Here is a 26,349-nt window from a genome sequence, read left to right as displayed (position 1 = left end):
TTCCCATCCTGAAGCAAAGTTCTTAACCGAGGTGCTATTTCTGGGTTAGCAGAGTCTGTAACCTGAAGCATCTGTAGCCCGAGGTACCACTGTACTTCCCTTGATCTGGGCATTATACTTCTGTTGATGCAGCCTAGAATAGCATTAGCTGCTGCTGCCTCACACTGTTGACTCATGTTAAGTTATTAAGACCCCTAGATCATTTTCATGCCTACGACTGGCAAGCCAGGTGTCCCCTGCCTTATATTTCTTCAGCTGCTTCTTCCTGCCAAAGTGTAGAACCCTACTGAAATTCATTTTGTTAGTTTGGGCCCAGTTCTCCAATCTGTTGATGTCATCTTGAATCCTGATTCTGTCTTCTGTGGCATTTGGTGTCATCTGCAAATTGGATGAGTATCCCCTCAATTCCTTCATCTAAGTTGTTTATAAAGATGTTGAACAACAACAGACCTAGGACAGAACCTTGCAGCACCCACTTGTCGCTTTTCCCCAGGATGACAAGGAACCATTAATGAGCACTCTTTGGGTTCAGCCAACCTAACAAATCCACTGAAAATAACCTCATCCAGCCCACGTTTTTCCAGCTTCTCCAGTTTCCCTGTCAGAATTTCCACCTCAGTCCACATTTGCTTTTGGCCCTGCCTATCACTGCCATGTGACCCCCCCCCCCTAGACATTTTCCCAAATAGGACTGCAAACCTCAGGCTGAGAAACATCATGTCTTCCCACCCCAACACCTTAGAAAATCTAGCCCTTGTCTCTCTGAGCTGAAACCTATTTCCTGAAGAGATGGCTTGAAGAATCATTTTCAAGCATCCATGATTGTCAGTGAGATCAGCCCATATACGGAACAAGGTACAATGTCGTTATATGGTTTCAGTGCAACCAAGATATTGGCTTCATGCATTGAGCTTCGTTATTTATTAACCTCTTCATTCAGCTTTAAGAAGAAAAGATCTGGAAAGGTCCTGCAAGGGTTTGTGTGACTGATTAAAATCCACTAGGTCTATTGTTATTGTGCTTCTTTGACAGCTAGAAGAATCTTTTCATTCTTGTTCCACTAGGAGCAATCTTCAAAAATTGCTTCATGTGGGATCGTAACAGAAAGAAAAGGCAATTGTACTTTTTTGGAAAAGAAAGGAAGAAGAAAAACCCACAAGTCCATGCCTTACTGGTTCGGATTGGTAAGGGGCCCATATACAGTAGATGGGCCAGCCCTGATTTCAGCTACATAAAGATCCACACTCAGAGAATAAACTTTAGTATGTAAGATTTGGATCATAGTTGTTTGCAAGATGAGTTTACTTTTCAAATTCAACATGGAACAATATATCTCTATGTCAGACAGAAGGTTCAATCTTTTATCCATTAGGATTGCAACTTCGACAAAACATTGAACAAAACATAGATTTTAATAGATGGGGATCTCTGTAGTATTTAGATGTACAAATAGCTGGAGATGTAAATGTCAAGAGAAAGAGGGACAATACCTTGCTTGGTTGTTAGATCTCTTGATAGAATTTGTAGAATTGTGTGCTGGTCCCGGGGGGAAGGTTACCGTTGGTGTAGTCAAAGTCCGGTCCTGGGTCAATAGCCTGGAAACAGTTCCGAAGGAGTGGGGCGAGGTCCGAAGCAGGAAGCTGGGCGGGGACAGGAACACTGGAGGAACAGGACTGGATGCTGGCCGAAACAGCTCTTCTTCGACGTTGCTCCCGCAACCTGGGACCGGGCTGACTGGCCTTTATCTTCTCTGAGGCCAGGGGCGGTCCCGGCCCCCAGGAGACCTGCCTCTCCTGGCCTTAAGGCGAGCACTCCTCCTGGGAGAAACCAGTTCCCTTCGCCTCTCTGCCCTGAGTCTCTGCAGTTCAGGAGAGGCTGAAGGGTTACTGGGCCCAGGGGGAGACTCACCTGCAGGCACTGAGTCCTCAACCGCCTCTGGAGCCAGAGTGGAATCACCTGGTGCCTGCTCCTGAGGATCCGGTGCAGGCGCTTCAGAATCAAGGCCCTGCCCCAGTTCAGCCGGCCCTGGAGGCGGGGACTCCTGTGCAGGCTGGGATTCCTCTGGTTCAGCCTCTGAATCGGAATCCCAGGCCATCACAAATCGTCTGTTGGTTATCCCATGCCATCCAGGTCAGCAAAAACAAGTGCTCTAGCCATGAAGGTTCATGATAGTTGAATGAATTTTATTATTATGGTCACAAACCAGTTCTGGCTCACTTACAATATCAGGAAAATCATAAAACACAACAGGAATACATTGAATTGCAATTGGGTATAACAGAGACAATTCAGATATAGTGACAGATAAAAATATACATTAAATCTTCATCACTAAAATATAACCTAAAATTGTCATTTAAAACCTTGATAATAATAATAATAATAATAAATTTTATTTATATCCCGCCCTCCCCAGCCAAAGCCGGGCTCAGGGCTTTGGTAGTACAGCTTGTTCCCTAAGTTTTATGGCAGTCGCACAGAATTTGGCCACCCTTAGCATGATCTCTAGATCCTTGTCCTCGTTCATGACAGTTCAGAGAACTTTCTTTCTGAGATAATCTATTTCTAGGTTAATGAAGAAAGTGTGAGAGTCCAAAGTCACTTCACAACACAGCAGAGTCAAACAACGCAATATGCAAAGTTCAATAAATATAGAGGAGGTTGACAGCCTACACCAGGGGTAGGAAACCCCAGGCTGGGGGAGGGGGGCTGTATATCTGGCCCTTGGGGGCTTTCCCCAGACCATGCCTTCTCCCCAGCCATGACCTCTGCTGACTAGCCGTGATTCCTACATTGCAGAAGGTAGGACTGAATGACTCTTGGGGTCCCTGTCAACCCTTTGGTACTATGATTCCAGCAACTGGTAATTCATTACTGCCTCTGGTCATGGAAGCAGAGCAGAGCCATCACAGCCAGCTAGCTGTTCCACCGATAGCTGTACCTATGATCATGTGCTCTACCTCCACAGTCATGCTTCTGAAGGCCAGTTGCTGGAACCCACAGGAGGGATCTTGTGCTCATGTGCTGCTCCCTGGTTGGCCACTGGGAGAACAGGAAGCTGGACCACCCATTAGCCGGATTCAGCAGGGCCCTTCTTATGCACTTGATTAGATTTATCTACCACCGTTCATTGTCTCAGGGCCAGTTATGTTCTAGTGAAGCAGCTTAATGTTGCAATCAGCCATGGCAGCAGGAGTGCCTGTCCCAAGGTTTTCACAGTCGTGTGTCTCTTCTTTTCAATGTCCCCAGCCACCGCCTAGAGAAACGGAAGTGCAATACGGCCACGTGCGTGACACAGCGCCTGGCAGACTTCTTGGTCCGGTCCAGCAACTCCATCGGTGCGATCTATTCGCCAACCAACGTGGGGTCCAACACCTACGGCAAGAGAGACAGAGAGCCTCCAACCTATCTACAGCTTTAACGTTGCAAGATGGCGAGGATCGCGGTCCTCCTTAGGGATCCCCCCTCCCTCCCTCTGTTTGTTTGTTTTTTTAATGTACAAGGACCTGATCCTTAAAAGTCCTCCACCCAAGTTCTCTTTGTCTGAACGAGGCTGCCGCTCGGGCAAGCAGCCTGCGGATTTGGCTGCCCACATGACCCCTCTCCCTTTTGGTCATTGAATACCTGTCTATCCTTCAGAGTGCCTTGTTTTCTTTGTGTGGTATCTGATGTACGTGACTTTCATGGATTCGCCATGCCTCTGTGTGTGTGAAGGATGAAACACGCTCCTGCAATGTGGTTGTGAAATGCCTCCCTTCAAAAGAAAATAAACCTCACGCGCCCATGCCACAAAACCTGAAATGTAAAAGTGTGACAGCCACTTGTTTCTCTTTCTTTCATTTTTTAAAAAATTAAAACGATTTAAAAAATGACGAAATGCAAGGTGTATGTCCTTGTAGTCCCATCTGAGTGGAACCATGTGTCAGGAGGTCCTACACACGAGTAGGAGTCTGGCAGAGACACATGCCTGACTGGCATGTTCTCTCTCTCCTGGTCGTTCATTCGGGAGATTCAAAATCTTTCTCCAGTCTGAACATCACAGCGACTGATACCTTAAGACCAGCGGTGGCCAACTTCCAAGAGACCTACTCACTAAATTAAAAACAGGCAGTGATCTACCAGTTGGGTTCAGGTCAAAGTTGTTGAGCTTCTTTTAGGGAGGGGGAAAGCCCCATTTTTAGGCTTAGCTTTGGGAGGGGTCAAAGAGAAACAGCAACTCACTATTTTGGGGTCAAAGAGAAAGAGCAACTCACCGAAGGATTGCTGGGGGGGGGGGCACAGCCAGGGTTTGTAAACTCCATCTTCCATTCTCCAACAATGGAGGGCGGGGTGGGGCGGGGCGATGGGGCCAGAAGGGGGCCAGCGACTGACCGCTATCGACCAAAACCTCGCAGGGATTGACCAGTAGATCGCAATCGACCTGTTGGACATCCCAGCCTTAGAGGCATCAGCACACTTTGGGACCAGCAGAGTATAGGCAGTCAGCGTACAGACTCAGTAGCACAGCATTTGGCTAAACTACGTTTATTTACATATACACACTTGGAGCATAGTTACTCAGCTCCTTCCTTTTCAGCATCAGACAGCAGAAAGAGAGAAGAAAGGACAAATGTTCTACATCACGGACAGTAATACAAACATCCTGTCTCCGTGACTTCCCACAATGTGGAATGAAAACATACACCATCATGTGATAAAAACAATCCCATGACTGCAGCACGGGAAAAGAATCCTAACGCCATGGTCTACCTGTTGAATGTGCCTTAAGCCGCTCCATATACCAGGGATGGAGAGCCCTGGCAGCGAGGAGGAGGGGATTTAGGGTTGTGTGAATCAGGTGCATGCACCGGGTGCTGAGCCAAGGGGGTGCTCTCTGAAAGCCAGATAAGAGAGGTGCTGGGCTTTGGGAAGAAGGAGGGAGGCTCTGACAGCGTCCTGAAGCCCTCCCGCTTCCTTCCTAAAGCCAAGTGCCTCCTTACCCGCCTTTGGGCTCACACGGGACACCATAGCACCTAAGTCTGCCTCTAGCCCTGGGTCTGGAAACAGAACATGCCCCCCTCAGACATCTCTATTTGGCCCTCAGGATGAGTGGTCAGAGGGAATAGAGGGAGCAGACTGGGAGGAAGAGGTGTCAGAAGCTGAAGAGGCATCAGGGTTTCGTGAGCAGGAAGAGGCTGTGGCAGAGAGCAGTACAGAGTAGAGGGAAGAAGCAGAGGGCGGTTCAAGAGACAGAGTGAAGGCAGGCTGCTGAAGAAGCCAGGGGGTCTCCCCTTCCTGCTGTGACCAGCTCCCCTCCTCCCTGGTCCCCCAGGACCAGAAGTGGTATGAAGGAAGAGGAGCAGAGACAGGCAATGCAAAGAAGCCTCAGATTGCTTGTGATGGCGTTGCAGGAGGAGGAGGCTTTGAGAGCTGTGGGAAGTCTCTGACCTTCAACCTTCAGTCCTCGCAACTGCCTCACTGGGGCAAGATCTGCCCGGAATAGTTGCTGTGCTCACGAGGCCTGATCTCCTGCGCTGTTTTGTTTTTTTGAATAAACCGTTAACTACACTGGCACCGTGTGAGTTATTGCTGCCCTGCTCCTACCAATTGCTCTGCAAGCAAGCCCCACTTGTGTCAAAAGGATATATCTATTTAATGAGCCTATTCCACAGTTTACAACAAAAGCCATCCAAATATAACAATAAACACACACAAGTCATGCGTGAACTGGCTACTCCAGCAGGCACAGCAAAGAGATCCCAGAATAAATCTTTTGCAGCTCTAGCTCAAAGCCCTCTTAGACAAATAATAATGGCCTCCATCTAAGCCAGGGGTGGAAAACCTCAGGCCTAGGGGATGGATGCAGCCCTCCAGCAGGCTCACAGGTCTTTCACCAAGCTACGACTCCTCTCCAGGCCTCAATAGCTCAGTCAGTAAAGCATGAGACTTTTAATCTCAGGGTCGAGGGTTCAAGCCCCATGTTGGGCAAAAAGATCCCTGCATTGCAGGGGATTGGACTAGATGGCCCTTGTGGTCCCTTCCAATTCTACAGTTCTGTGATTCTATGGTTCTTTGACCATCCTCAGTACCCTTCCAAGTCGTGTAACCTGGCTGGAATGCATCCTTGAACTGATAATACTTCTTTTTTGCTTGAATAGAGACACAGTAGGAGTGTTTGCATGGGACGAGGGTGGCGCTGTGGGTTAAACCACAGAGCCTAGGACTTGCCGATCAGAAGGTTGGTAGTTCGAATCCCCGCAACGGGGTGAGCTCCCGTTGCTCGGTCCCTGCTCCTGCCAACCTAGCAGTTCAAAAGCACATCAAAGTGCAAGTAGATAAATAGGTACCACTCTGGCGGGAAGGTAAACGGCGTTTCCGTGTGCTGCTCTGGTTTGCCAGAAGTGGCTTAGTCATGCTGGCCACATGACCCAGAAGCTGTACGCCAGCTCCCTCAGCCAATAAAGCGAGATGAGTGCCGCAACCCCAAAGCTGGTCATGAGGGACCTAATGGTCAGGGGTCCCTTTACCTTTATCTAGGAGTGTTTGCATGAAAAAGCCTCTGATTTGTGAGTGGCTGCTGGAATGCAGCCAACAGCACAAAGGTAAGATTTGCATGCATTGTTTTCCCCACCTTTGGATTCTGGCCCCTACCGCCAACGGCAAGTGGCCCCTGGAAGATTGCTGTTAAGGGGAATGCAACCCTTGGGCTGGAAGGACTTCCCCACCCCTGATTGAAGCTGAAAGTATTCCTCTGAGTTGCAAACCGGTTTTGCCCTTCCTTGTGGGGGGAAAGGAAACTCTGTTCTTCCAAGCCCGGGAACGCTGCGTTATTACATTTCGTGCGCCAGTCAAATCAGAAGGATCATCTTCACAAAAGTCATTATGCGCTGTGCTAATCTGAAAAGCCGACAAAAGGCTGAAGTCAAATTTCAGGGCAAGATAAACCATTTAAAATGCTAATCGTTGTGCAACTTTGTTCTCCCTTTGTCATGCTAAAGGTGCTCTAACAATAGAATATATGAAAATTATCTCCATCGCGCATGCAGGTTTGCGTCGCTATCGTGGGACAATGCTGAACTGCTTTGCATGATCTGTTCCTGTTTGAATCCTCAAATTAAAGAGAAGAGTTCAATTTCCATTTGGAGTAATATTTTAGTGGAAGAGAGAGAGAGAGAGCAATAAATGTCTGCACCAGAATCTCACTACTTTCTTTTGACATTGATTGCTTTGAGGTGTACAGAGTTGGCAGCCACTTGACACATAGAGCACATGCCTTTGTTCTACCTAAACCTTTGGAGCAATACGCCTCTGAATATCAGCTTCTGGGAATTGTGAATAAGGAGAACACAGTCCTGCTTCTGGGTTTCCCATGGGCATCTGGTTGGCCACTCTGAGAACCAAACTCTGGACTCTTCTTCTTCTTCTCTTCCTATAACACCATCAGTTGATGCCATTGACAGCACCAGTGTCAGCTTTGTCTCTGACCCCAGGAGTCCTCAAAAGCTCTGTGCAATTCTATACACGTCTACTAATAAGTCCTGATGGCTATGTTCTGCGTCTACAATTGGTGGCAGCAATGCTTCCAAATTCAAATGTTATTATCATTATCATCGACATCAACAGGGCAACCACTAAAAAGGCCCTGTCGCTTGTGCCTGCTGGCCGCACTTGGCAGACTAGCAATTCTTGCATACAGTTGAATAATATAAAGGCTGCAGATTAGAATCAAGAAACTAAGGGCTTATCCCCATGAAAATCCACCTTAAAGCTGAATTTGGGTTTTCTGTGGATTGACATTTGCTCCAATTAAAGAGTGTTTTTTGTGTGGGGAAAGCTCTGGAGCAAAAAGGAAAAAGCTGTTCAGACAGAGAGCTTTAAATTGCGGACCGTGCCTGGATCACAGCAGCAAGATTTTTATATGTACAAAGATGGAAAGAGTTAATATTCTCCAAGTTTAAACTAGGGCTGGACTAACTTTCCATCTGTGAAGAGGGGTCTTTCAAGGGGCATGAAAAGCTCCCCACAGACATGTGGTTGGCCACTGTGAGAACAGGGTGCTTGGCTAGATGAGCCATTGGCCTGATCCCACAAGCTCTTCTGACATTCTGATGTTTTCTCCTGTTTTCCCTGATACAGTTTTTCTCCTTGTTCCTCTTGTACAGGGTCCTCTCCTGTCCGTCTTTTCTCCTCCTTCCTTTCTAGGGATGACAGCCCCAGACCATTCTATACTATTGTACTTCCTGTTTCCCCTCTTTGTTGTCCTCACCAAAGCCATCCACTAATTCAGCTCGCTTGTTTTCCCTCCATTGCCTAAGATGAATATACGGACATAAGGAGAGCCTGCTGGTTTGGGCCAGTTGCCCGTCCTGTTCTCACAGTGGCCAGTCGAGATGCCACTACCCTTTAACTTTCGAGGGATGCTCTCAGCATCTCTGTCTACCAACACTTCGGGTTCCCACTTCTCAGTTGTGCGTTGTCTCAGCTGCTGAGTCAAGCATCTTCCAGAATCCTTTTGCAATCCGGAATATGCTAAAAGACAGAAAGCTTAAAGAAGAGGTTTGTTTCTCTTGCTTCCAATAACTCAGGCCAGCAGCGTAACAATATTCAGAAAATATATTCGCCTGTGCTTGGATGCACTTTACAGAAGGTACTTTTGGGATTTACTGGCCAAACTCGGGATGCTTTGCAGCAGACCAGCAAGCGTTTCTAACTCCCAGCGGTTTAACCTTTAATAACTGTATTTATTATTTTATTAAACTATTTTTATACTGCCTACAACTTCAATCTCGAGGCAACTGTATAACAATTTAAACAATGTCAATATTAAAATCAACATGCAGAATAATGTGCAGCTGATTAGTCAGGCATACTCCTATGCAGACACACATAGGTCACACACAGGTAGGCAACCTCCCCTCCTCTCTTCAGATCAGCTAAGAAAAGGGATTGACGCTCTCCATTCACAAAATGAACTCTCAGATGGCCAAGGAGGGGGTGGTTTGCTCCTTCATTAATGCGCTGGTCTCTGCCCACAGCTGTGCTATTTCTGCTTTAATTTTTTCTGTGTATCTGAAAAAGTGTGCATGCACACAAAAGCTCATACCATTAACAAACTTAGTTGGTCTCAAAAAAAAAAAAAAAAAACTTAGTTGGTCTCTAAGTACTGGAAGGATTTTTATTTATTTTGTTTTGGCTACAGCAGACCACACGGCTACCTACCTACCTAATTTTTCCTGTTGTTTTTACCACCCACCACCAAAATCTTGAGGGGCCAGAAAAAAAATGTTATGGGGGAGGTAAGACCAGTTCCCTCAGAACTAGGGGATAGCCCAGCTAGGGGTTGGCACCCCAAACCAAATTCAGACAAAAAAACCTAATTAAAACTTAGGACAGTGCAAGTTCCCCAGTTCAGTTTGGGGCCCAATCAGGATTGCTAAATTGGGCCCCCAAATTGAATTGGGGCCTGTGTGCCTTGCATAACCCTTGTTAGGCATCCCAGATTTTAAGCATTTTAAACCTTCTTCTCAGCCAAAAAAGAGAAACCCAAACCAGCTTACTCTGTCAGCAAAGACAGTCCTTGCCCTCACCATTACAATCTAATACACAGAGAATCATGGAATCGAATAAACAGAATCGTAGAGTCGGTCATCTAGTCCAACCCCTGCAGTGCATGAGATAAAGGGGGAAAGGATTTGGTTTTTGCTGAAAGGGAACACTTAGCCTGCCTAGTTTGCTTCTGGGGGAGAAGAGGAGAATCTGGACACCCCTTTCTAGAATCACGGCCCCCGCCTCCCATCCCATCCTGATGCTCAGCCCCATATTGAGGTGGAAGGAAGCAAATTTCCTATTTCTCAGTGGCCCTATTGATTTGTGCAGGTCCCATGTGCATTCAGCGTCAGCCAAGGAGATTCCAACGAGTTTCAGAAGAATACCCATAAATGTAGAGCTGCCTCGATCGTGTTAGATTTATTTCTGCGGTGCCTTCTTTGCCGCAGGGGCGACGAGATTGGATAGCTCTGACTAACGCTATGCCTGCGAATCACTAAGAAGATGAAGGTGAAAGCAAATGCTTGTCAGATCTGAAGGACTTTGTAAGCCTGGCAGCACCTCCTTCTCCTTCTCCTCCCCTCTCCCTGCCCTCCCCCTGCATTTTCATCACTGGAATTGCACATTTTTTAGGGCGGAGGGGAAACAATATAGATAGGTACATCACACGGGGACTTCCTGTGATGATGAAGGCCGGATGACTAACCAGAATTTCACTCGTTTCCCCATCACTGTTTGACTTCAATACTTGCTGAAACTAATAACAGCTGCCGAAATTAATTTGCTTTTAGAAATATATTGATTTTTTAGCGGGTGGGGGAATCCAAATGTCACAATAATATAATATCTTTTTAAGGAGTAACTAAAGTCTCACAAAACAGTGAACGAGCTTTCCAATTCTTCAGAACTTCACCTCCAATGTTAAGCAAAAGATGGAAAAGGATAAAAAGGAGAGGAGAGGAGAGGAGAGTGAGAAAGAATAAAAGAACATAGGAATATACAGTTCCCCCAACATGGTGATTTGATGGTATAATTAGAGGTAGGGGCCATAACACAGTGGTAAGAGGGCACATTCTACATGCCAAGGGTCGCCAGTTCAATCCCTGGCACCTATAGGTAGGACTAGAAAAGTTTCCTGTCTGAATTCCTGTAGACCCACTGTGGGTCAGCATATAATACAGTGGTACCTCGGGTTACAGACGCTTCAGGTTACAGACTCCGCTAACCCAGAAATAGTACCTTGGGTTAAGAACTTCTCCCCCTTCCCCAGCACGGAAGCCCCCACCTTCTCTTCCTGTATCTTTCGCGGGTCTTTGCCACTTTTGAAATCCCACAAGATTTGGCAGAGCATATTTCCTGCATTCCAACGTCTTGCCCACTATCGTAGTTCTGACATATCTGTCTGTCCCTTTGGTCAGAGCTCAGATTACAGCTGCTCTCCCCTTCCTCTCTGCTTTCTGCTGTTAACTGTCCTCCCCCAGTGCTTCTTCTCTCCTGTCAGCATCTGAGCTTCACTGACATGCTTGTAAGGGAGAGTAGATCTACCAATTACATCCACCATGAGGGAAAGCAATTACCATATTTTTCGCTCTATAGGACGCACCAGACCATAGGACACACCGGACCATAGGAGGGGGAGAACAGGGGGGGAAAAATTCTCCCCCTCTCTGCTCAGTGCCCCTTCAGCGAAGCAGCAGGAGAAACGGAGCCCCTTCCATTTCTCCTCCCACTTGGCTGAAGGGGCGCTGCGCAACTCTCCCTCTCTGCTGAAGCCAGGAGAGTCTTGCTCTCCCGGCTTCAGCAAGAGGAACCCAAAGCCTTCGGAGTGCAGTGCAAGTTCCCATTGCGCTCCAAAGGCTTCAGGTGGCTATCCCTGAAGCCTGGAGAGCGAGAGGGGTCGGTGCGCACCGACCCCTCTCGCTCTCCAGGCTTCAGCGAAAGCAACGCGAAGCCTCTGGAGCACGGAGGGAACGCTCCCTCTGCACTTCAGAGGCTTCATGTTGCTTTCTCTGAAGCCAAGGAGCCTGCATTCGCTTCATAGGATGCACACACATTTCCCCTTAATTTTTGGAGGGGGAAAAGTGCGTCCTATAGAGCGAAAAATGTGGTATTTCCAATTCTTACCTCTGGACCATATTCTATTGCAGATGATATGGAGGCAGCGACTATTTTTACCTGCAGAGTTCACCTAGGAGAACATCTCACCCCATATATGCCTACACAATGACTTCAATCTGTGGAACTGACACTGCTACAGGTGCCACAAAATACCCCACTTTTTGCACAGGAACACCACATGTGAGAAATGGCACCCAACTCTCCACACCCCTTGCACCACAACTGGTTGTTTTTACCAGGCTGGGAGTGTGTTTGGGAAGGTGTGGCTGGAGATTGTTGCTTTTCTGGGACCTCACCCTCTCCTTACCAACTGCTGACTAGCCACCCATCTCCTCCCAGGCATAAAAAGCTATGGCAGCCTAAAACAGTGCCTTGGTTTAAGCTTTGATGACACACAAAGGCCGATGCCAAGTCTGGCATCACATTCAGCATTGCATGGGAGACCACGGGAGCACACCATTCTGGTGGTCTTCCAGAAGACAGAACAATAAGAAGCTGGAGAAAGAGACAGCTCAACACAAAAGCACTTTAAGATAGAATCTTGTTTGGCTGATGACATATGTTCACTCATTTAATGCTAATGTCATTACCTGAAAAACTGCTAGGGTCAGGTACCAGCTGGGAATTAATTTAAAGCATCTCTCCTCTGTGTTGGATGATGCTGAGTGGAAGGGAATAAGATCGTACCTCCCTGACAAATGCTTCTCCAAGCAGCCAGGACGTTCCAGTTTAATAATAAAATTGGAGCCTCACTTGAGAGATTGTGCCATTGCCAATATGCTCCTAGAGATGCAGACCTATCGTGGCAGGGTATGATGTATTTAAAGATGGGTAAGTAGATGCTGTCATAAATCACTGCAAATTATGTCTGAATCAGAAATGAGCCTAAAGGTATTGGTCTCATTTTGTTTTATTCAATTAGTCATCATTGGAAATTGCATAGTTATTTACTTTGTAAAGCAAGAAACTTCAACATTGTGAATTAAACAATTGAGCTTGCTCATGGCTTATGCACCCACTCATTACATGATACATCCCATTACTCATTAATGGGATTTTCTTCTTCCCCTTAAGCCCCTTCATCTGGGAGGCTTAATGCAGCCCCATCTTTCAAATGAGCCGAATTTCACACATCCCTGGGAAGCTCTGGACTAGTGTTCCATTTGCTAGAGGTGGCGATTTTTTAATGTACCAACCAAGTCTTCAGTGAAGAAAAAGAATAATGGGCTATGGTCACTGTGACCGATTATTTGAGGGAAAATTGCCGTCGACAAAACTCATACGACATCAGGTTACTAGGGTATTTCTTGAGGAAGGAGGGGGGGGGAATGAAACAATTATCTCAGTACATGACCTTTGAACTTCAGTATTGATGGTATATTTGATCGGAGAACATACTGAGTCGGTAAGTGAATGGACAGAAATTAATTGGCCTTGCATCTTTGCCAAAGGAAGAACAAACCAATCTAGAAGAGTTTGGATGGTGCTAGAAGAATCAGATTTGATGGCATTACTGGATGGATGGTGGCCGGCTATGGGCATTGCATCACGTTTATCTGAGAAACAGTTAGCAAAGTATAAGACCAGTCTCTCGGTAGAGGTTAATTCCTATCAGCAAAGTGACCCGACCAGAGGGAGAATGCAGATGTCACTGTAGTTTTCTTACCCAAGACTTTGCTGATTTGATATACAGTGGTACCTCGGGTTAAGTACTTAATTCGTTCTGGAGGTCCCTTCTTAACCTGAAACTGTTCTTAACCTGAAGCACCACTTTAGGTAATGGGGCCTCCTGCTGCTGCCGTGCCGCTGGAGCACGATTTCTGTTCTCATCCTGAAGCAAAATTCTCAACCCGAGGTACTATTTCTGGGTTAGCGGAGTCTGTAACCTGAAGCAGATGTAACCTGAAGTGTATGTAACCCGAGGTACCACTGTAGGTGAATCATCGTTGCTTACTGGGAGGGAGAGGCAGAGGGAAGTTCAGGACTATGCAAACAGACTGGCAGAGTTAATTCAGCACTCCTGAGGTACCACTGTATAAAGATTACTCAGAGCAGACCCATTGAAATTAATGAATCTAAGTTTGACATGTCCATTAATTTAATGGGTATATTCTGAGTACTACTAACATTTGATACAACAACAACACACACACTTCCTCATGTGACTAAAATTTCTTAATTAGCAATTGAACACAGGTAGTCCCAACTGGATTCAATGTTACATTCGTTGAATTTCATTGACTGTAAAGCCCAGATAGGTGAGCATCAGAGAAAAGACCTTAGTGGTGGTAATTGTCATGAGTCCTGTGGCGATGTCATGGAGGGGATAGGTGGCTCTTGAAGATGGCGGGGAAGAGATTGGGGAGTTGAAGACTCAGGGGAGGGCATACCAGATACAGAGAATTACAAGTGGGGACTATGTCAGGAATGTACCTAGAGGGCTGGCCAGGTTGGCCCCTCACCAAGGACGCAGGCGGGGGGCAGGGGAGGCGCAAAAATTACATCTTTTCACTGTGGCTGAAAGTGGCTAGGAGACCACCTGCCCATTCATGTACTTCCTGGGCTGCTTCTTTGCTTCTCTGGGAGGTCAAGCGGGGCACAGAGACTCTTCTGGCAAGGGGGCAAGGGATGGTTGACACCAATACAGCTCCCTGCCAAGGGTACAAGGGACGGAGGTGGCGCTGGTATGTCTCCTTGCCAAGGGCACAAGGGAGCCTAAGTCACCTCTGGATAGCGTTGTTGAATTCAGTTCTTGGTTGTAGGCTTCTCATGGGCAACTCGTTGGCCACTGGGAGAACAGGATTCTGGACAAGATGGGCCTTTGGTCTCATCTAGCACTCCCCTTCCTATGTTATTAACTGTTGAACTCTTTCCAAAAGAGATGTGTCAATCACACACACACACCTCCCAGCCTGTTTTAAAGTCATTTTTATTTCACACTGTATTTTTTTAAAAAAACAAACCCAAAATGTCCTGATGCCTCTTGTATACCTCGGGTTACAGACACTTCAAGTTACAGACGCTTCAGGTTACAGACTCTGCTAACCCAGAAATAGTACCTCGGGTTAAGAACTTTGCTTCAGGATGAGAACAGAAATTGTGCAGCGGCAGCAGGAGGTCCCATTAGCTAAAGTGGTACCTCAGGTTAAGAACAGTTTCAGGTTAAGAACAGACCTCTAGAATGAATTAAGTTCCTAACCTGAGGTTCTTAACCTGTATGCTGTTATGCTGCTGTGGTTTTTATACATTCTCCCTCTTTAGAATTATAAATTTAAATGATTTTATTGGTTTGTTATGTAAGCCATCTTGACAAATTTTTATTTTAAAGGGGTTTGGCATAAATGGTGAGATAAATGAAAAAAAAAGGGGGCAAACTTAATTCAAACATTTAAACTGAAATTGGTTGTGTGCTTTTTAAAAGATGTTGGAGGGCCCCATCGAGTTGAGTGAAGAAATATATCATTTCCATAAGGGTGTATTACAACAACAAAATGCAGAAGTATGGAAATGTTAAGCTTACTGTCATCCTGCCAAACGAAATCTCAATTTGAAATGTTGAGGACTCGTATGGGTTTATTTTTGTTTATTATTATTTTTTGCAAATTTCCCCACAAGGTTAACAGCAAGCTGACCTTTTCATGTAACGCATGCGGCATGTCAGGGAACTGCTTCTGATAGTTCCACGCTATTAAGCAGATGTTCACAAATGCCTCAGAAGCTTGGCACCATGTTGTAGTTCTGCTGCCCTTGATGTCAGAGAGCAGTGGAGATTAGGCATGAGTAACTTAACCAGGGAGGCAAAGGGTATAGCAGAATGTCCAAATTCATCACCTAGACCAGTGAACCAGTGGGTCTCCAAAGGTTATTGGACTCTAGCTCCCATCATCCCTGACCACTGGCCATTCTGGCTGGGGACCAATAGGAGTTGGAGTCCAAGTTAGGATCCCTACCCCAAATTTAGAAGCATGATTAGATACTCAGCCCAAGGCAAGTAAAGCATTTGAGAAAGATGGTAGCCAGTGGTAGATTTATAGGTATGTGAAGAAGTAGAGGCCTTTGTGGTTGATGCTCCTCTGAGTTATTAGTATATATCATCAACTGAGAGGATACCTTCAAAACAAGATGATAATATATTGCAATTGTTGAATTCTGGTATTTTAGCTTGCTGTATTGTATCCACTCTTCATTTTTCCTACTCCCTGATGACATCTGTGACATCATGTTGCAAGACAATGTGCTTTACAGCACTAGTGTATTCTTTTTTACCGAGCTTTCCAGAACTTGCTTGTGGTTGTTCTAATAAGTGTCTGGACAAGCAGAAAGAAATTACCAAGGGTATTTCAGCAAGCATGAAATCAGACCAGGTTGAATAGGAAGGTGAGAGTTGAGCCAGGACTGCAGTTGACTAGGATTCCATCTATTCATTCTTATTTCTTATTTTGACTGTTATTTGTGCGTTGTTCCCAAAAGTGATTTCATGCATATCAGTAAACATCATTATCATCAGGAAGTGGAAAGTGGAAAAAGAGAGCAATACAAAAGCATGAAGAAAAACAGAAAGATAGCTTATTTGTCTTTAAAAAAAAAAAAACCTATTCATTAGGTTCGTGAAGCATCAGAGACACTGGAAGAAACAGATGCTGCAGAGGCTACAACTAGTGAAAGTCAAAAATGAAGGGAAAGGCTGGACCCTCAACTTCATGCAAGTGATGTAGCTCATTCAGTTAGTTTTAAAGGTAAAGGAGATGTAGAAAATACAACTAAGTCTGGTGCAAAATATACCTCTTGCCGTAACTGAAAACAGCATAGTTTTTAAAGAGGTTCCTTCCATTAATGATGTTGCTTTGTAGCCTAATTCTCTTTCATTATCAGTTTCCCACCACACCTTGCCAGCTAATTACTGGTGGTTTGAGGGTCACACTTCTAGACATAAAGACATTTTTTATCAAATGATTGTTCAGCACCCTTAAGAATTCAAAATTACTTACAGTCTACTATTTCTCAAGCTCATTCAATGAGTTCAGCAGTTTTAGCGATTGAGAGCTCTGCACTGCACAACGTAAATTAGGACAAATTAACCAACAATTTAATGTGAAAGAAATGCCAAAGAAAACATGTATAATTTTTTTTTTTTACTTTAAAAATCCAAACGTGTGGCAGTACATGTTGGGAGTGTTGATTTTGGAGCATTTCATAAAAAGTAGCTCAACAACTTTGGGCAAAGCTAAAAAAAGCGTCTACTTCTGTTTCATTGACTACGCGAAAGCCTTTGACTGTGTTGACCGCAGCAAACTAGGGCAAGTTCTTAAAGAAATGGGAGTGCCTGATCACCTCATCTGTCTCCTGAGAAATCTCTATGTGGGACAAGAAGCTACAGTTAGAACTGGATATGGAACATCTGATTAGTTCAAAATTGGGATAGGAGTACGACAAGGCTGTATATTGTCTACCTGCTTATTTAACTTATATGCAGAATTCATCATGCGAAAGCCTGGGCTGGATGAATCCCAAGCCAGAATTAAGATTGCTGGAAGAAATATCAACAACCTCAGATATGCAGATGACAAAACTTTGATGGTAGAAAGTGAGGAGGAATTAAAGACTCTCTTAATGAGGGTGAAAGAGGAGAGCGCAAAATATGGTCTGAAGCTCAACATCAAAAAAACTAATATCATGGCCAATGGTCCCATCACCTCCTGGCAAATAGAAGGGGAAGAAATGGAGGCTGTGAGAGATATTACTTTCTTAGGCTCCATGATCACTGCAGATGGTGACAGCAGTCACAAAATTAAGAGACGCCTGCTTCTTGGGAGAAAAGCAATGACAAACCTAGACAGCATCTTAAAAAGCAGAGACATCACCTTGCCGACAAAGGTCCGTATAGTTAAAGCTATGGTTTTCCCAGTAGTGATGTATGAAAGTGACAGCTGGACCATAAAGAAGGCTGATTGCCGAAGAACTGATGCTTTTGAATTCTGGTGCTGGAGGAGACTCTTGAGAGTCCCATGGACTGCAAGAAGATCAAACCTATCCATTCTGAAGGAAATCAGCCCTGAGTGCTCACTGGAAGGACAGATTGTGAAGCTGAGGCTCCAATACTTTGGCCACCTCATGAGAAGAGAAGACTCCCTGGAAAAGACCCTGATGTTGGGAAAGATTGAGGGCACAAGGAGAAGGGGACGGCAGAGGACGAGATGGTTGGACAGTGTTCTCGAAGCTACCAGCATGAGTTTGATCAAACTGCGGAGGGCAGTGGAAGACAGGAGTGCCTGGCGTACTCTGGTCCATGGGGTCACAAAGAGTCGGACACAACTAAACGACTAAACAACAGCAACAACAACAACAAAGCTTTGCCCCCCCCAATAAAAGAGTTTAACTTTGCCCCCCCCCAAGCTCAACTTTTGTGTCTGGATTTTCACTTTCTGTATGACAACCCAAATTTTCAGACATAGTGATTTCTTCAATAAACACACCACTGTGATGTTTGAGGTGGCTTTACTTAGAAAAGCAGCCACTGAGGGACTCACAAAAGTGGAGTCCACAGAACTTTAAATTACACAGGTGGATATAGAGGTATTCCCTTGGCTTAGCTTTACACACACATTGAAATTAAGTCACATTCTCCAAGGAAAAGCATGCCTGCATTATCAGAGCTGGATGCCAGATTCGGCAAGAAAAACAGGGTGCAAACTTTCTATCAGGCTAGCTCAAGGCTGAGCTTTTTGAGCACAAATATTCTTGAAACATTCTTAATGCAGTCTGAGCAAGCAGATTCTCCTAACGTGATCCTTAACGCAGTGTGGGCAAGGGGAACCAGCTGATTCCCCTTGCACGTTTATTTAGGTGAATGGATAAGGCTTGCCAAAATGACTGAACACAGAGCACAGTGGACAGATGGTAGTTCATTTGAGTTATTAACTCTGCTCCTTGTGGAGCCTTTTCCAAGTTGAACGATAAGTTACTTATTCACAACACACCTTCCAACTTTCCAGTAAAGCACTAAAAGATAGTTTACATTTTAAAATAATGGCTCATGAGACCTGATGCCAAAGGGAGAAGGAAGATAGAGGGCAAGGAGAGGTGGATTCCGACTCCTTTGCACTCTCCCATAACAGTTATACAGTAACCAGTTGGAACGCTCACTGCATGAGACAGTTCTGGGAGGGGAGAGTTGGTCCAGCCAAGCTAAGGATGTGGCCCCACCCCAGCTATCTAATTTCCTGGGCTTCCTCTGATGCAACTGGGTTGAATGGCGATGACATGGACAGACAGTTCTGAGAGAAGCTGTGGGACAGTAGCTAAGCCAACAGGGTGGGTCATTGTCTCACCTTTCCCTTGGGTACAGCCAAATGGAATAGCTACTGATGGAAACAGTCAGAGCCAACTAGACTATGGCTCAGACCTTAGAGGGTCCAGTGCTGACCTTTGAAGGACACAGATTTATACAGATTATGCATGCACACGAAAGCTCATACCTAGAACTAACTTAGTTGGTCTTTAAGGTGCTACTGGAAGGAATTTTTTTATTTTGTTTTGACTATGGCAGACCAACACAGCTACCCATCTGTAACTGTTGATGATACTACTTCACTTTTATATTTTGGAGAACATGGCGCTGTAGGCTAAACCACAGAGCCTAGGGCTTGCCGATCAGAAGGTTGGCGGTTCAAATCCCCACAACAGGGTGAGCTCCCGTTGCTTGGTCCCTGCTCCTGCCCACCTAGCAGTTCGAAAGCACATCAAGTGCAAGTAGATAAATAGGAACCGCTCCAGCAGGAAGGTAAACGACATTTCCGTGCGCTGCTCTGGTTCGCCAGAAGCGGCTTAGTCATGCTGGCCACATGACCCGGAAGCTGTACGCTGGCTCCCTCGGCCAATAAAGCGAGATGAGCACCGCAACCCCAGAGTAGGCCACGACTGGACCTAATGGTCAGGGGTCCCTTTACCTTTACCATTTCTACAAGACTTCTGTTTTTGAAAGCTGGAAGTCAGCGATTTGGGTGTGTGTTTGCGTGTGCAAATAGTTAACCTTGCCCCTTAAGGCACAAAAAACAGTGCTAGGAATGGAGGAGATAATTTGCAGGTGATGCCAACCAGTTTCCCAGCAAGGCTCTTTCTTTCTCCCTGCCCCGCCATCTGGTGTACCCAAATGGGATGGCCGCTAACGTTCCTAGAAACCAAACTGCTGCCGAGTTAAAGGGAAGGGTCTTGTTGTCTTGAAAATGCATGTCAACTGGGTACGGCATGATTTATTTCTATTTTTTTATTAAAAAAACTTATAAGCGCAGCTTTATTTTTAAAATCAAAGCAATTTACAAGTACACACACACACACAAAATCCCCATAAAATTGGAAACCAGAAATCACCACCTAAGTATTACAGAAGTTTTCTTCCTTAGGGTTGTATCTAGTGCTAGTCCTCAGCAGAGTAAACTATGACTAAAAGGGCAGACCCACCCACGAGGCAGGCTCAGGGCCAGATTTAGGTTTGATGAGGCCCTAAGCTACTGAAAATAATGGGGCCCTTTATATGTCCAGCTGTCCTTTGTCAACAGCAAATTGTCTCTGTTTTTTGTGTTGAATATACTGTATGCTATATGGTAAATTATGGACCTAATAGGTATCTAAAGCCATTTGAACATAACAAAATATGTATTTTATTTGTTTTTTATCTTATATTTTGGAAATGTACATCCAGTTTTGTCCCTTTAATTTTTTTGGGCCCCCCTCCCAAGAGAGTGGGGCCCTAAGCTAAAGCTTTTTTAGCTTATACAGTGGTACCTCGGGTTAAGTACTTAATTTCTTCCGGAGGTCTGTTCTTAACCTGAAACTGTTCTTAACCTGAAGCACCCCACTTTAACTAATGGGGCCTCCTGCTGCCGCTGCGCTGCCAGAGCACGATTTCTGTTCTTATCCTGAAGCAAAGTTCTTAACCTGAAGCACTATTTCTGGGTTAGCGGAGTCTGTAACCTGAAGCGTATGTAACCTGAGGTACCACTGTACATAAATATGGCACCGGGCAGGATGAAGCAGCTGCCTCAGGTGGTGGAAACACAAGAGACCCCCCACTGTTTCCACCGTGGCTGGAACACCCCACTCTCGGTGAGTTTCAGTGAGAGGGAGGTGCGGTGTGTGGTGTTGCCGTTCATCTTCTCTGCCCCTGGGGTGAAGACGGTCACCAGGACCTTGCAGCTGCACCCCCCGCCAACCGAGTTCAGCATTCCAATGCAAGACATTGCTGCTTGTCTTCCCCACTCCTGGGGCAGAGAAGACAAGTACCAAGGCTATGAGGAATGCAATCCCCATCACGGAGTTCGGTGTTTCCCCTCAGGTGGCAAAATGGGCTGCTCCTGACTATTAACCTAGGTTTATTGATTTCAGTGGGCCTACTCTGAATTGGTCAGCACCAACTCTTTGAATTGTGCTCAGAAACATACTGGGAGTCAATGTAGATCCTTTAGGACTGGTGTTATATCATCTCAGCAGTGACTCCCGCTCACCAGTCTAGCTGCTGCATTCTGGATTCGTTGTACTTTCCGAGTCACCTTCAAAGGTAGCCCCACATAGAGCGCATTGCAGTAGTCCGAACGGGAGACATAAGTATAAGGCAACTTTCTATGTTCCTTTTTTTAATAAATGGTTTTATTAACAATTTCAACATAACAACATATCAAAATATATCATATTCATTATTTTCTCCCCTTTCCCCCCAAACGCTCCCTCCCCTCCCCCAGAGACTTCCCTCACCTCCTCTCTCTGATTTCTTAGCACATATTATTCTCTGCATGTTATAAATTTGTACAAATCCTTACCCTATCCATCTACCATGTTATCAATCGCTAAATTTGTGTATGCTTATTCAAAACCTGCCAAGGAGTCCAACTCATTTTGTTGTCTTTTTAAATAATTTGTGGAAAGTTCCCATTCTTCTTTAAAGTCACAGTTGTCCTTATCTCGTAGTTTGTATGTCAGTTTAGCCAGTTCTGCGTAATTCATCAATTTCTCTTGCCACTCTTCTTTTGTCGGGGTTTCTTCATTCTTCCATCCTTGTGCTATCAAGACTCTTGCCGCTGTTGTTGCATACATAAATAAATTATTTGTTTTCCTTGGCAGATCTTGTCCTACAATCCCTAACAAAAATGCTTCCGGTAGGCAACTTTCTATGTTCCTATGACATTGTCTCCCGAATATGTGTCCTTAGAACTGCAACCTTCGTTGAACTTACATTACACTGAAATCAGTGGGGGAAGTTGGCCATGATTTAATGCCCATTCACTTCTATGCAAAATAAGTGTAAATACGTCTAGATCCAATGGAATGGCTATTAAAAATAGAACAAGTAAAAGGGGTTTTCTTCCCAATGAAAGGAAATGTTTTTCAAGGCAGAAACTACATGTTGGTGTGTTTGTACCATAGCTTCTTTGCTTTTGATCTGTTGCAGCTTAGGCCACGATCCTAGACATTCATACTTGGCAGCAAGTCTGAATGAACTTAGTGTTGCTTACTTCTGAGTAGGCATACAGAAGATAGCAGTGTTGGCCAACCTACAACACCCACTTGGGAACTGGAGATGAGCACCTGGAAAAGAGCAATGACCGAGTCCATGTATTGCAAATGTTGCTGGCAGAATCAATTTGAGTTCCCCCAGACAGAAACAAGTAATGCCAAGTGACATTGGTGCAGTTTGATAACAAAGAGCAAAATAGAACTGTCAAGAGCCGCCGCCTCCTCACAACATGATAGATGATGTCATCTCTGCTTCGGAATGTCTCCGGTGAAAGGGCCGAGAATTGGTGGCGTTGGAGGGGCAGATAAAAACAAAAAGGAAATTGCAAATAAGAATGGCAAAGGCGCTCCAGGGTGCCAGGGATTTCGTGCTTAAAAATATCAGGGGGAGATTCCCTTTGAACACTGACAGTTTCAAGATTGCACAGAAGCAGGCAGGGAATTAATTAAGGAACTGGAGAGAAGATGGGCAGCCGCCACAACGACAACAACAGCGCTGCTTCTTCAGCAGTAGGCAAGAAAGAAACAAAAAAGAAACATACAGGTGGGTAATCCCTTTGGTAGTTGATGTGGAATACAACTCCCATCACACCGGATTATTGGCCATGCTGGCTGTGGCTCATGGGCATTGGAGTCCAGCAACACATGGAGGGAACGTTCGCTGCCCCGCTTTAGTAGGACCATTGAAAATGTCACCCAATACTGCAATGCTTCTGATTCTTCAGAATTCTTTATTGGGCAAAAAGCACTTAAAAGAACACAGGCTGCTTGGTGGAATTGGGGCACTTAAGACCAGTGATGGGGAACCAGGGAACATTAAATGAGGAGTGGAGAAGCTGTTTGCACCCTCCCCAACTTTAAGAGTTTCATGGGGGTGCAGAACCAAGCCAGATCATTGTTTATTCATTTTGGGAATATGAATAGTATCCATCCTACAAACACAAGACTGAATTGCGTTTTATTGCAGTGAGACACCTTTTAAATTTTGTACTACATGCATTCAAAAAGAAAGCGAGTTGGGTTTTCCCAAACTTGATAATACATACCTAAATTTAGAACAGAAGGTTTATTCTTAGTTAGCGCCCAGTTCTCTAATTTGTTACGGTTATTTTGAAACCTAGTTCTGTGTTCTGAAACATTAGCTAACCCTCCCAGTTTGGTGTCATCTGCAAGTTTGATGAGCATCCCCTCAATTGCTTTGTCCAAGTCACATGATGAGGAACCATTAGTGAGTACTAATGTTTTGGCCATTCAACCAGTTACAAATTCACCTAACAGTTACCTCGTTCAACCAACATTTTACCAGTTTCTCTGCAAGAATATCATGGGGGACTTTTTTCAAAAGCCTTACTGAAATCAAGATACACTATGTCCACAGCATCCCCCTGATCCACCAAGCTTGTAACTCTATCAAAAAAAGAAGAAGAAGAAGAAGAAGAAATTTGTCTGGCATGTCTTGTTTTTGAGAAACCCATGCTGGGTCTTAGTAATCACAGCATCCTTTTCTAAGTGTTCACAGACCAACCGATGAATTATCTGTTCTAGGACCTTTCCTGGTTATTGATGTCAAGCTGACTAGTTGGTAGCTGCCTGGGTCTTCTCCGTCCCCACACCTTTTAAGATGGGGACAACAGCTGGTAGCCTCCAGTCTGCGGGGACCTCACCTGTTCTCCAACACTTCTCAAAGATTATAAACAGAGCCTCTGAGATTACATCTGCAGGCTCAGGTAAGTACCTTTGGGTGCAGCTCTTCAGGCCCTGGAGATTTGAATTCATTTAAAGTAGCTAGGTGTTCCCATACCACCTCTTTTCCTATACTGGGCTGCAGTTCCCTCCCTCCCTCCTTCATTTATTCTGTTTTCACCTGGTTGGGCATTGCTTTCCTTCTGAGAGAAGAGGGCTGTATGTGAGATAGCCCATTGTTTTTAATTGTTGGTATCTGAATCAATGGGTGGGGGAGAGGAACTGCATTAGGAATACTTACATGGCCTGTCCTGAGAAGCCCAGAGCTGGAATAATAATAATAATAATAATAATAATAATAATAATAATAATCTTATTATTTATACCCCACCCATCTTGCTGGGTTTCCCCAGTTGCTCCGGGCAGTTCCCAACAGAACATCAAAAACACGATAAAAGATCAAACATTAAAAAATCTCCTAAACAGGGCTGTTTTCAGTGTCTTCTAAAAGTCAGATAGTTGTTTATTTCTTTGACATCTGATGGGAGGGCATTTCACAGAGAGGGCGTCACTACCGAGAAGGCCCTCTGCCTGGTTACCTGTAGCTTAGCTTCTCGCAGTGAGGGAACCGCCAGAAGGCCCTCAGTACTGGACCTCAGTTTCTGGGCAGAACAATGGGGGTGGAGGTGCTCCTTCAGGTATAATGGCTATGGGCCATTATCAGTATTACTGTTCTATTGCCACAGCAAACGTCCCCTATGCAGTAGTTTTCATGAGAGGTGAGGCAAGGAAGACGCCCTGTGCATCTGGAACTTGTGTGTTTGCTATGGAAGAGAGCTACTGCTGAAACGTATGGCAAAACAGAAAAAGACAAGAGAGAAGAAGAGTTGGGATTTGATATCCCGCCTTTCACTCCCTTTAAGGAGTCTCAAAGCGGCTAACATTCTCCTTTCCCTTTCTCCCCCACAACAAACACTCTGTGAGGTGAGTGGGGCTGAGAGACTTCAGAGAAGTGTGACTGGCCCAAGGTCACCCAGCAGCTGCATGTGGAGGAGCGGAGACGCGAACCCAGTTCCCCAGATTACGAGACTACCGCTCTTAACCACTACACCACACTGGCTCTCCTAAGAGAAAAACTTGGCTGATTGCTGCTGTCAGACTAAAATGCCTACTTATTTTTTGTCTGCTTTTCTATGCACAAAGGTGCATTTGGCTTCCATATTTTCAGACCAGATTCAGCCCTTGCAAAAGTCTGAAGGGTCCATTTTCAGCGAAGCCCACCTTGTACAGCTTTGTCCAAGGAGGTCTGACTTAGGCTCTTTTTGCCCAAACTTGACAGAACCACAAACAACTCACTATGATAGAGGTTCCTATGCAGGACTGAAATGCATCAATTTGCCCTTGAATGAAATTTCTTTTGACCGTCCTATGTTGATGAGAAAAACTTCAGAGGTATATTTCATCTCTTACAATGCATGCCTGTCCAATTTCTTGTATTATTCAGGTCGGGTCGTTTGTGTTGGCAGCAGGGGCTACAGGTGTAGAAGAGTAATATTTAGTTTATGGCTGAACTGTCTAGCAGTTTCGTGGATTGGGAAATTGCATTCAGCCCTGGAAAGCAAACTTGCTCTTTAAATAATAGAAAACAAAGGAAAAGCCATTTATGACTAACAGCTGTCGCTTCCAGGGCCATAACTCATTTCCTGATATTGTTTTCCACTCGCCCACCTCTGAAAAGTAAAAACTTCTGCCTCTACTGGGCAAGTTTTCTTTAGAGACTTGTGGTCTGTTTGGAATAATGCATGTCTTCTTGTTTTAAATCTTTACGGGGTTTCTCTCACCAAACCTGGATCTTGGCATCCAGGGAATTATATTTTTTATTTACCTATTTTTCTTTCCCAACTAACACTAAACGCCATTGTACATATCTAAATATTTTACTCCGGCATCCTCTTGCCAATAGATACATGAAGGGGAACATTCTTCAAAGTGCAGCTTCTCCTGTTAAATGAAATGAGACGCTGTCCCTGACAAACTTCTGCCTCCCAAGCAGCTTTGGGCCCAATTGCATAATGGTTAGAGTGTCAGGTTTGCAGAGTTTGATCTAGGAAGATTCACCTTTAAATCCAGATATCCTGAGGAGGAGTCTGATAATTTGTACTGTTTTCCCATTTGCGGGAAAATGCATGGCAAGCAATGCTATCAATCTCAGCCTGCCTCTTGATATGTGGAAAACATTAATATAGGATGTGACCATCTACCCCCTGAAACTGCAGCGAGGAGATAAAAAACAAATTGATATACGATGCAGGGTTGATGTAAGCCACTGTCTTTCCAACGTCTATTTCCCTGCAATGTGGGGGTAGGAACTCTGGGCTGCATTTGCTAAGGTTCATCTAATCAAATGCCTTGTGAACCTCAGCAAAAGGGAATGCAAACACATCACGCCTGTTATCTCCAGGCTTGACTACTGTAATTCGCTCTACGCGGGGCTGCCCTTGAAGCTGTCCCAGAAAC

General features: G+C 45.1%; 1 protein-coding gene across 4 annotated transcripts in view; it reads left to right on the top strand.

Moving 5' to 3' along the window:
* IAPP (islet amyloid polypeptide) overlaps positions 1-3,877 on the top strand; it is a 48,168-nt gene extending 44,291 nt beyond the window's left edge. For all 4 annotated transcript variants that reach the window (XM_081880260.1, XM_081880261.1, XM_081880258.1 and 1 more), the window contains exon 4: positions 3,250-3,877. In XM_081880260.1, coding sequence (XP_081736386.1) covers positions 3,250-3,421 — 172 coding nt within the window. In that variant the 3' untranslated portion in view covers positions 3,422-3,877. The remainder of the gene's footprint in view (positions 1-3,249) is intronic.
* The last annotated feature ends 22,472 nt before the right edge of the window (positions 3,878-26,349 follow it).

The sequence above is a fragment of the Podarcis erhardii genome (assembly GCF_964252035.2).
Source record: "Podarcis erhardii genome assembly, chromosome: 10".
NCBI lineage: Eukaryota > Metazoa > Chordata > Lepidosauria > Squamata > Lacertidae > Podarcis > Podarcis erhardii.
This window is presented reverse-complemented; position numbering and strand designations above follow the sequence as displayed.